Source organism: Triticum aestivum, chromosome 5D (genome assembly GCF_018294505.1).
Source record: "Triticum aestivum cultivar Chinese Spring chromosome 5D, IWGSC CS RefSeq v2.1, whole genome shotgun sequence".
Classification (NCBI taxonomy): Eukaryota; Viridiplantae; Streptophyta; class Magnoliopsida; order Poales; family Poaceae; genus Triticum; species Triticum aestivum.
Window position 1 is genome coordinate 363693240 of NC_057808.1, and position 12165 is coordinate 363705404.

Below are 12165 nucleotides of genomic sequence, written 5' to 3' on the forward strand. Positions count from 1 at the left end.
ACATGATGAAAGTGACTGGATCAAATTCCCGTGTACCCTCAAGAACACTTTGCTTATCATAAGAGACTGTTTTGGCCTGTCCTTTGCCTCAAAAGGATTGGGCTACCTTGCTGCACTTTTGTTACCGTCACTGTTACTTGCTCGTTACAAATTACCTTGCTATCAAACTACTCGTTACTTATAATTTCAATGCTTGCAGACATTACCTTGCTGAAAACCGCTTGTCATTTCCTTCTGCTCCTCGTTGGGTTCGACACTCTTACTTATCAAAAGGACTACGATTGATCCCCTATACTTGTGAGTCATCAGAGATCATGATGGATGAAGGAATAAGGAGTGAAAATAGCCTATGCTTAGGGATGCCCATGGCACACCATGGTAATATTCAAGGAGAACCAAGCAACTAATCTTGAGGATGCCCCGGAAGGCATCCCCTCTTTCTTCTAACGACCATCGGTAATTTTACTTGGAGCTATATTTTTATTCGTCACATATCATGAGTTTTGCTTGGAGCGTCTTGTATTATATGAGTCTTTACTTGCTTTGCTTTTTAGTTTGTCACAATCATCCTTGCTGGACACACCTATTTGAGAGATCCATAATGATGCTATGATTTGTTAGAATTGCTCTATGTGCTTCACTTAATTTTTTGAGCTATGGAATTGCTCTAGTGCTTCACTTATATCTTTTTGAGCACGGTGCTGCTTTAATTTTGAAGAAATACTCTCATGCTTCACTTAGACCAATTTGAGAGTTCGCAAAATTTTAAAGAAATATCCTCTCATGCTCCACTTATATTATTTTGAGTGATGAAAATTTTGAATAATTATTTATGCTCTTGTTCTACACTTAAACTTGTCTGAGAGCTTGTTATAAGCATTGGTAATATATGAAACTAGTCCCAAAGTGATAGATATTCAAGAGGGGATAATAAAAACTATCATGAAGATCATTGGATATTAAAACTTGATTCCTTGCAATAGTTTTGCGATATGGAGATAGTAATATATGAGTCATGCTGGTGAGTAATTATGCTTTAGTAAGAATATTGGTGTTAAGGTTTGTGATTCCCTATGCAAGCATGAAAGTCAATTGTTATGCAATGAAGTTACATCCTACTTGTGGTGCATTATTCGGTGTTAGTTATGTTCAATGCTCGTTTATGGTCGTTTTCATTTTTTGGTTGGTTGCTTCTCAATCTATTTGCTAGCCTTTCCTTGCACTAAGTGGGAATACTACTTGTGCATCCAAACTCTCTAAACCAAGTTGTGCCAATGAGTCCACCATACCTACCTATATGCGGTATTTCCATGCCGTTTCAAGTAAATTTGTATGTGCCAACTCTATTTTTCAAAATAAATTTACTTTTTGTGTGCCCGTACCGCTCATGAAGCGGCAGGGGGTGGCCAATATTTTTCCATGCTAGATGTGTTATTTCCAGGATGAGTGTTTATTCACTTGTCATTCCACGAGAGTGTGGCCGGTAATAGGAATGCCATGTCTCGAAATGAAAAAGAATTTACTTTATATTACCAGTAATAAATTCCTTGGAAAGTGTTGGTATGGAAGGCACCCGTGGATACGACTAGACATGGATTGTGAAAGAATGGTGAAAAAGGGAATAAACTTTATTTTATGTTTGGGAACTGCCTATGATGTCTCTAGCATGGAAAGTATTGGGAATTCTCGGTCATTTTCTTTGAAGGGAAAAGCATGCCTCCCAAAATATTTTATCTCTCAATTTAAGCTTTCAGCTCTGGCACCTCTACAAATCTCTACTTCCCTCTGCGAAGGTCCTATCTATTTACTTTATGCAATTTTATTTTTATTTTGAGTCTCCATCTTCTCTTACAAAGCACCAACTAGGGAACACTATGATCATACTTGTGCATTGAATCTAGCTAATATTTGAGTGTGTTTCATGAATGGATCAATGATTGAGCATAATGGGCTAGGGATAGCTTTCTTTAGTGTTGATATTTTGAAAGACATGGTTGCTTGTTGATATGCTTGAGTATTGATGTCTTCATGTCAATTCTAGACTATTGCTTTGAATCATCTAAAAGTTCAAATGTCCATGCTACAAAAGAAAACAATATGTGATAAATATGATGGGTAGCATTCCACATCAAAAATTCCGTTTTTATTATTTAACTACTCGAGGACGAGCAGGAATTAAGCCCGGGGATGCTGAGACGTCTCTGAACTCTTTTATGCATGATTAAGATAGCTTTGTATTTCTCTCCGATAATTTATCTTTATCATTTATGATCAGATTATCTATGAATATTATTTGAGTCTTCTCTGAACTCTTTTATGCATGATTAAGATAGCTTTGTATTTCTCTCCGATCTATTGATTTGGTTTGGCCAACTAGATTGATCTATCTTGCAATGGGAGATGTGCTTTGTGATGGGTTCAATCTTGAGGTGTCCTCACTCAGTGGCAGAAGCGGTGGCGAGACACGTATTTGTATTATTGCCATTAAGGATAAAAAGACAGGGTTTATACCATATTGATTGGATATATCCCTTTACATCATGTCATCTTGCTTAAGGCGTTACTCCATTCTTGTTAACTTAATACACTTGATGCATGCTGGATACGGTCGATGTGTGGGTAATAGTAGTAGATGCAGACAGGAGTCGGTCTACTAATCTTGGACGTGATGGCTATATACATAATCATTCCCTTGGATATTGTCATAATTATTTGTTTTTCTGTCAATTGCCAACAGTAATTTGTTTACCCACCGTATGCTATTTTCTCAGAGAAGCCTCTAGTGAAATCTACGGCCCCCGGGTCTATTTCCTATCATATTATTTCCAGATCTATTATTCAAAAAATCCAAAAATACCTTGTTGCGCTTTTTCTCTACTTATTTTGTGTGTGTTTTTGATAGATCTATTTATCCAATCTCATACAATTTAATCTATCTCAATACCGAGGAGAGATTGACAACCCCTCTTACGCGTTGGGTTGCAAGTTTTTGTTATTTGTGTGCAGGTACCGTTTACATAGTGTTGCTTGGTTCTCCTACTTAATTGATAACCTTGGTTTCATAACTAAGGAAAATACTTACCGCTGCTGTGCTGCATGATCCTCTCCTCTTCAGAAAATTACCAACGCAGATACAAGAAATCATCCTATAACACCGCCTTTTTCACTGTGTACCCAATGGGGATCATTGGGGAGTAGTTCGCTGAGTGTCTGAGTGCTACCGCCATGCCCAACCACGAGCACGAGCAGATGGAGCAGACATACACACGCGCCCCAAACACGCAAGGACCTAGATCACGTCGATGTAACACTAGCCCAAACTCGTGTCTCACAAGAACGTATGTCGCCTTCCTCTTCCACTTCGACGTCGCTTACCCTTCTACGGCATCCGGCCACATCGTCTTCATCAACGTTCACGTGACGAACATTGCATGTCCAACGTGCGAAGCTTTTGCGAATCACATCGGTGCGCGTAGAGGATGGCATGCATCAAAGCCAAATGAATTGACCCGCTCGAAGTTCATGTTTTATCTTTTCATCCGTAAACAATTAAACGAAATTGAACATGGCATTTAAAATATCATTTCAACTCACAAAAATTCTTAAACTTTTTTTATAAAATCGAAATAATTATATCGGGCTAAGGAAAAATAATTTTCATCCAAAATAAAATTTATAAATTCATTTTATTTTAGAAAGTCTATTTTGGGCCGTATAATAATTCCCTAAAAATAATTTGAGGGTTCAAATAATGCGCAAAATATTATTTGAAGTCCAAATAATATTCACATAATTTCTAGCTATTGTATTTTGAAGAAGTCACTCTATCTCCTCTCATGTTTGAACTAAAAACTGTTTGTTTGAACATTCTAAAATCCAAATAAATTTTCAAATGCATCCAATATCCAAATGAAGCATTTTGGGAAAGTCATTTTATCCCCTCTTTTCAAATACAAAGTTGAAATTCTACTCAAACCGTCAAACTCTACCAAAGGTGAAAGCAAAACAATTACGAAAAGTGTAACGCCCACACGTGTGGACGTTAGCTAACTCACCCACACGCCTCCGTCGCCGTCCAGTAACTTCTGCATGAATCTTCGCACAAATTAGCTGATTTTGTATGCCACCTAGGACAACTCGCGTGTGTGGTGTGTGAGAGAGGTCGCCCACACATCTGTTTTACCACATGGAGGGGCCGGTGTGTGGGCGTTTAGCAGTTCGCCCACACACCAGTTTTCAGTCACGCACAAGGGCTGGTGTGTGGGCGTTTGCCATCTCGCCCACACGCCCGCCTCCTCTTCCACACCCAAGCTGCCAGTTGCCATGCGTTTTGCAGTGTACATGGCAACTGCCCTAGTGTGATTGCAAGTAGATGGCAACTCTTTTTTTTTACCCGAGCATGTCAGTTGCCATATGTTTTGCATGGTACATGGCAAACTACCCTAGCGTGCACGTAAGCAGATGACAACTCTTTCTTTTTAAATGGCAACTGCCCTAGCATGCTTGTGAGCACATGACAACTCTCTCTTTTACCCGAACATGTTTTTTGCCATGCCTTTTTTTGTAGCGCAATATGGCAACAACCTAGTGTTAGTAGGTGGCAACTCCTAAAGTTTTAAAATCATGGCAACTGCAATAGACCATACCACACATGGCAACAACTGTAGTTGTCCAAAAAATGGCAATCTGAAACTTTGACCTAAGATGGCAACTGCAGTTGAGCAAACATAGCAACTGTAGTTGTCCGACATGGCAACCGTAGTTCAGCGACATGGCAACTGCACTTAAACGAACATGGACGAGGGTCTGGCCCATGGCAACTGCGGGGCGCGCGATAAAGTGTCACGTGGGGCGTGCGGGACCACGAGGTACGAGGCCTGACGTACCGGGCGTGTGGGCGTTATCTATTTCGCCCACACGCACGCGTGTAAGAGGGACCGGAAGGGAAAAAAAGAGGCGTGTGGGCGCTAGTTGTTTTGCCCACACACAGACGTGTGAGCTGGTCCTCTTAGGCACCACACATAACGTGTGGGCAGATTCCTTAACGCCCACACGTGTGGCAGTTATCGGCGTCCGACAATTAATACAAATTTATATATTTTTTGGGATGTTACATGCAAAACTGCAAATCAGTACTACCGGCCCAATCCAATCAACCGGGAAATCTCGGAAAGAATCAGGTCCTGTTGAGCATCACCCTCCTTTCTCAGACCCATCGCACTCCGCCGCTGTCCGCTCGCCCAAACCCCGCGCCGCACAGCCGCCACGGCCAGCAGCAGCAGCAACACACCCGCCGCAAAACCCGCACCTGCCCGCCCATGTCTCCCTCCGCGCCGCCGGCCGCCCTCCGCCTCGCGAGCCCGCCCAAAGCTCTCCCCCCCGCCCTCTCACCGTCCTCCACTCGCTCCCCCCGCCTCTCCATGTCGACCTCCTCCCGTCCCCGCGCCACACCCCTCGCCGCGGCCGGCGGAAGCGGAGCGGCCCCTTCCCTCCTCGCCGCCGACCCGGGCCACCGCGACTCCGTCATCCTCGCCGCGCGCGGCGCCATGACGAACTGCCTCGGTGAGACCCACCTCGACCTCGTCGTCCCCGGGCTCCGCCTCGCCGCCAAGGGCAAGGTGAGCAAAGCGTCGACCTACCTGTTACGCGAGGTTCTCGACAGTTCCCGTGAGTGACCGTGGGTGTTTGATGGGCAGGTGAGGGACGTCTACGAGAGCGGGGAGCACCTGGTGCTGGTGACCACCGACCGTCAGAGCGCGTTCGACCGTGTCCTTGCCTCCATCCCATTCAAAGGGCAGGTATGCTCCTCAGCCCTTACCATCATATGTTGATGTTGATAAGCATAGGATTCTTCAGGTATGCTTCAAGCTTGCTATGCTATAGCAAGGTTGCTCTGTATGCTGCAGGTTTTCTACTCATAATTCAAGTTTCAGATTAGTCCCTCTTAAAGTTATGACGTTCCATTTTTGAAGTAATATAACAAGCTAAAAGCATTTGTTCATAGTCATGTCTATAGTTGATGCGCACAACGTTGTTAAGCTGCATGATGCATCATCTTATCTGTCCCTATGTACTGAAGTGCAGAACCTTAATATATTAGAATCAGGACAAAGTCGCCACCGCTATAAGTTACTCTGTTGTGCTTGAACACAAATGTTGATTTCAGGTTCTTAACGAGACAAGCCTTTGGTGGTTCAACAGGACCAGTCACATCACTCCAAATGCAGTGGTCTCTAGTCCTGACAGGAATGTGACAATTGCCAAAAGGTGCTCAGTTTTTCCAGTTGAATTTGTCGGTGAGACCTAACTCATGCTGCATATCTTGCTTATTTCTCCTACTAGTTTGCAATCTTACCAGACATAATCTTGATGGAAGTGCTAATCAATTAGTTTGTTTTCAGTGAGGGGATTCGTTACTGGAAGCACTGATACATCACTATGGACAGTTTATAACAAGGGCGTGAGGAATTACTGTGGAAATGCCATTCCTGATGGTATGCTAACCAATATTGATACAATACGGATGTCTCCTCCTTCTCTCTTATGAGCGGATTCCTTGTTACAGGCATGGTAAAGAATCAAAAGCTGCCAGCAAATATCCTCACGCCAACAACTAAAGCTGCTGATCATGATGTCCCTATCACTCCTGATGAGGTTTCTCCTTTTTTTTTCCTTCCTGAAATTCTGTCTCTTCCCATAGTCTAGAACATAGAGAAATACATGTTGTAAGGATCAGATCTCCTCCAAACTACTACTAGTTTATAGAGGGAAAGTATTGCTAAATGATCTTGGATTATTTTCTAAGATTGGCAAAGAATGATTAAAAGCTTAAAGTCTCATCATTCTGTAAGAAGGTTTCTGCGAGTTATTGAAGTTTATCGTTCACTTGCTAATAGTAAATATATCTACTTTAGGCCGTGTTCGGAATCCATCCCATCCGCTCCGACTCCGCGGAGTTGGGAAGCTCAGTTTAGGCCGCTCCGTAAAAATGAACTAGAGGCTCGTCCGCTCCAGAGCGGAGTGGAGGGAGCGGAGAGGAGCCGAACGCGGCCTTAGTGTTGTGTAGTGCATCACACCTTTTATTCTTTATTGAAATGTTCCTGCTGAGACCGCCTTCTGTCGTTACATTATTTTCTGTTGAAAGAGCCCCTTATTTATGATGGTATTCTTCAGATAGTCAAGTCAGGGCTGATGTCCAAGGATGATTTTGATGAGGCAAGAAGCAAAGCCTTAAGCTTATTTGAGTATGGACAGGTAACCTTTTATGTCATCTCCTTTCTAGAAGCTCCCAGGTCCATGTTTAGGGCCCTCCCCAGTTGACTTCACTGACCAAGCTTGAAGCTTAAGAATTGTCTTGCACAAGTGACACTGACCATGTTTGACATATTGAGCTTGGAATACTTTTCTTTCATTGCCAATGCATCAAGTTTTGATTCTTGTTGCTTGTCCTCTTAATTTAATATATGCCCATGGTTATTATTTTGTAAATTTATCTACATGGAGGTCTAATTGTTTTGAGACAATATAGTCCAGCAGGTTGAGACCCTGTGCATGCTATTTTTATCCACTGCCCACCCATAACCGTAGCTGATTGTTCTCTTCTTGCAGAAAGTGGCATTAGAGAATGGAGTAATTCTAGTTGATACAAAGTATGAGTTTGGAAAAACAGCTGATGGGACAGTTGTGTTGATTGATGAGGTTGTGTTTTCTGACTTGCGCTTTCTTCTATGTGTTCAGTTACTTTTTGCTATCCTTCCTATGCATGGAGCAAAATCCCATGAGGTTTCTCTCTTGTGTATAAGCATATACATGTTACAGCTCTTTCAGTGTAGACACTTAAGCTTTTATATTTTTAATGTGTGATATATTCAACCTGTATGGCTAGACTTGAGATCTTTGCACTAAGTAACTAACTATACACATGGAAAAGATCCTAGAGACTTTACAGTGGCTGTATTCATTTTGTTGAGATGTTTCCTGGGAACTTGAGTTATTACTTCTACAAAATCATGATGATATCCTCCTTTCCAATAAGCAGGTACATACACCTGACTCCAGCAGATATTGGATTGCTAATTCATATGAAGAGAGATTCAAATCTGGCCTTGAACCTGAAAATGTTGACAAGGTAACCTACAGTTATTCGTACACACAAACGCTAAAGGGTGCACTTTACCCTCGTGCGACTTTCCGCGTCAGTAATACTATGTATAATGGAAATGCTGAAAAGTTGATTTAATTTTTATCAGGAGTTCTTAAGGCTGTGGTTTAAGAATAATTGCAATCCATATGAAGATAAGGTATCTAACTTTTTCTTCCCAGTCTGGCTGTCAACACTTCTTAAGCATGTTTTCCATACTGAGCCAGTTATCAATCCTAAATTAATCATGGAACTGAGTCAAAAATTTCCATTGCGTCAGTTCGATAGTTTGTTTATGCTTATTGATTATTCTGAAACACAGGTTCTACCGGAAGCTCCAGAAGAACTAGTTTCGGAGCTTGCTTGGCGGTATGATAGTTTCTGTAGCTTCCCCTTGTTTTCCATTTAAGAGCAATTTTTGAACCATCAGATTGTTTGTTCATCTCTACGTATGAAACTGAAGAAAGCATCATACCTTGTAGTAGTTCGCTAAACTGTTTCCATGAATATCCACTGCAGGTACATATTCCTGTTTGAAACAATTACAAATACAAAGTTTGAGATCCCAGAAACACAGGTATGTAGGGGACTGCTTTTATGCTTCTTGCTCAGTAGTGACCAAATACTTGAGCCTTGTTTTGTTAACTGCAGGAACCGATCCATGAAAGGATATCAAGGAACGTGGCACAAGCCTTACGGAATTTATAATTGCTAACACTGAAAAAAGCACTTGCTCGTGACAATAAGCGGTGCACTTCTGCTACTAAGATTCCCTGTAGTTGCTATGTGCACATGAGAGCTATGAGCTGATGAGCTGATTGAAGATTGGTTTTATTTTCGACGAGCAGGAATGCATATGCCTGGTTATGTAATGTGCGATAGAGTAGAGATAAATAATTGAAAGTGGTCACTGTTTCTGCTTGGGTGAGCATCTGGTATGCTCCATTGTTTGACTAAATCATGTTTGGAGTGCTGGAGAAGATCAATGCAATATGCAACTTTCTTCTACCTGTCTTGTGTAAAGTTGCAGAGCTCGCCCCAATCTTTGTTTGCCGAATTAACCATTTGACTCTGACTCGTGCAAAACCGTTTTGGTACACACATTTCCCAAACTATTTGTGAAGATGACGTATGGTAGATCTATGACTTCCCTGTAACAACTTGGAGATAATAATGTATCTGTACTTTCAGATAACACTCTGATCCACCATTTCAGTCCACATCTCGCTGATTATTTGAATTAAATTAAATTAAATTACTTTCGGAGGGAGTTTTGACTCCTTGGAAAGCCAAGCACGACCCGGCAACCCAGATCTGGACTTCTTTTATAGCTCACGAGCAGAAGAGGGATCAACATCAAAGCAGCAAGCAGCACGGAGGTCCAACAATGGCGGAGAAGGGAGTGAAGGTGTTTGGCATGTGGGCGAGCCCGATGGCCATCCGGGTGGAGTGGGCGCTCCGGCTGAAGGGCGTCGGGTACGAGTACGTCGACGAGGACCTCGCCAGCAAGAGCGACGCGCTGCTCCGCCACAACCCGGTGACCAAGAAGGTGCCGGTGCTGGTCCACGACGGCAAGCCGATCGCCGAGTCCACCATCATCGTCGAGTACATCGACGAGGCGTGGAAGGACGGCTACCCCATCATGCCGGCCGACCCCTACGACCGGGCTCAGGCGAGGTTCTGGGCCAGGTTCGCCGACGACAAGGTAAACGCATATGCTCTGTCTGTCCAGTAAAGCGCTCCTAGAGCTCTAATCAATGGCAGGACTGGGCCTGGTTTGTCTAGTGCAACGCCGCCATCTTCCCGGTCTTCACGGCGACCGGCGAGGCGCAGCGCGAGGTGGTGCGCGAGGCCCAGCGGTGCCTGAAGACGCTGGAGAAGGCCCTGGAGGGGAAGAAGTTCTTCGGGGGCGACGCCGTCGGCTACCTCGACGTCGTGGTTGGGTGGTACGCGTATTGGCTGCCCATCATCGAGGAGGTCTCCGGCGCCGACGTGGTCACCGACGAGGAGCTGCCTCTGATGAAGGCCTGGTTCGGCCGGTTCCTGGCCGTCGACGTGGTGAAGGAGACCCTGCCCCCGAGGGACAAGCTCCTGGCGCTCAACAAGGCTCGCCGTGAGCAGCTCTCGGCGTAGAGCAGCACTTGTTCCGAGCCTTCCAGCTAGTACTTAAGCTTCTGCCATGGATTATCCATGATGGATAAATAAGCGGCGAGCATTTGCACATTGTGCAACAAATGTTTGGAGCTTCTTTCAGCCGCCTGCTTCACACTCCCAGTTTCCGTTATATAAACTTCACCCATGATGTTATATATACGGTGCAATATACACTGCCTACTTATTTCCTCGAATGTGAAAACAAAAAGGACGCTCATAACGCCCACGCGCCCTATAACACACAGACTACGTCACGTCATCGCATGAATGAATGTAGATTTTTTTTTGAATTTCCAGTTTTTAAACTGTTTTATCTTTTTAATGAAAAATCCGATTGAAGATCCGTTTTCATCATTAAATCCATCGCGACGGGATCTTCAAAACTAGAACTCATATCAATATGTTTCGATGACTTCTAAAAGTTGTCATGTCTATTGCACATGAATTGCCATGGTGTTTACATTGAAGTTGCCATGATATGTTTCAACTATTTTTTTCTATATTTAAAAGTAAATTTTGACATATTATAAAACGAGGAACTACGAAACTAGACTTGCCATGAACCATAAACTAAAATTTCCATGATACATGCACTTAAAATTGCTATGGTTCATACAAAAAGTAATTTTAATGGTCAAAGTACTGGAATTGCAATGGTCAAAATACTAAAATTGCCATGCTCTATAAACTAAAATTGCCACGTGACAACTTTAGTGTAACACTATGACTACTACAGTGTAAACATCATGGCAACTTTTGGTCAAAAAAAATTCGTCGAAACATATCAACATGGGATCTAGTTTTGAAGATCTCGTCGAGATGGGTTTAATGATCAAAACGGATTTTTAATTGGACTTCTTAATTAGGAGATAAAACATTTTTAAGCCGAAAACCAAAAAGATTTCCGCTGATGTTATCGGTTTTGATGTGGCAAAATGAATGGTACCAAAAGTGTTTGGGCCATGTTGTTTTGTGTCACACGTGTGGACGTTAACATTTGCGAATAAAAATGACAAGGCAAATGTACATCAATTACTTATTATTTTTCAAATTGAGGAGCATGCTCACAATTTCACTTCATGAAATTGATAAAACACAGCAAATTGTGCCCAAAATGGTCCTGCTGAGCCAAAGCTATGACGCTTATACAAGGCCGGAAGGCCCTGGCCTATAAAAAGTGACGCATCACCAATATCATAACCCCGAGGTCATCTTGCAGCTAAGGGCATGGCAACCCGCAAAAAACCTTCCGCATCCGTCTGCGGACATGGATGCGGGAGACAACGCTACATCATCAACGACAACATGCAAAAACCTTCCGCATTCGTTCGCGGACATGGATGCGAGAGGCAGCCATCCAATGCTAGCGCATACATTTCAAACCGTATTTTAAGAGCATCTATAGCTGGACTTGGCAAATCCTACCCCTCAAACGCTCGTGGACGCGCCCGGGCGCGTCCGCTGGCACTGACCGGGCACCCCTCAAATAATGTAATCCACATCCGGACACCTCTATTATCATATTTCAAATCATACAAACTCATGCAACTAAGCCGATGCACACACATCGTCCGGCTACTTCATCACTACTAACTAAACATGCCATCGAACTATCAAAATTTGGTATGTTTGGCTATGGTGGAGTTCATCCACGGCTGCCCTTGCCCTTCCCGACGCCCTTGCCATCCTTCTTGGGGAAGTACCGGTCGAAGACGCAGTACGGGTCGAGCCGGATCTGCTCGTCGCCATCACTGTCCTCCTTCTCCTCCGTCGGTGGCAGTCCAGCCATGGCACGGACCGCCCGATTCTGCTCTCGGGCGAGAGCACGTGTTCCTCCGCTACTGTTTCTTCACAATGCGGGCGCGGATGGC

The 12165-nt window shown here is 43.5% G+C and overlaps 2 protein-coding genes across 2 annotated transcripts; both read left to right on the plus strand.

Moving 5' to 3' along the window:
* Positions 1-5183: 5183 nt before the first annotated feature.
* Positions 5184-9148, plus strand: LOC123121782 (phosphoribosylaminoimidazole-succinocarboxamide synthase, chloroplastic). Its single transcript, XM_044541828.1, has 12 exons — positions 5184-5618; positions 5697-5798; positions 6167-6296; positions 6402-6494; positions 6566-6654; positions 7174-7254; positions 7609-7698; positions 8039-8128; positions 8250-8300; positions 8463-8509; positions 8660-8717; positions 8792-9148. Exons 1-12 carry the CDS (start codon positions 5319-5321, stop codon positions 8846-8848), a joined length of 1188 nt encoding a protein of 395 aa, XP_044397763.1. The 5' UTR covers positions 5184-5318; the 3' UTR covers positions 8849-9148.
* Positions 9149-9443: 295 nt separating this feature from the next.
* Positions 9444-10503, plus strand: LOC101290599 (glutathione transferase GST 23). The gene is made up of 2 exons (XM_044541829.1): positions 9444-9845; positions 9926-10503. The coding sequence occupies exons 1-2, from the start codon at positions 9528-9530 to the stop codon at positions 10271-10273; spliced, it is 666 nt and encodes a 221-aa protein (XP_044397764.1). The 5' UTR covers positions 9444-9527; the 3' UTR covers positions 10274-10503.
* The last annotated feature ends 1662 nt before the right edge of the window (positions 10504-12165 follow it).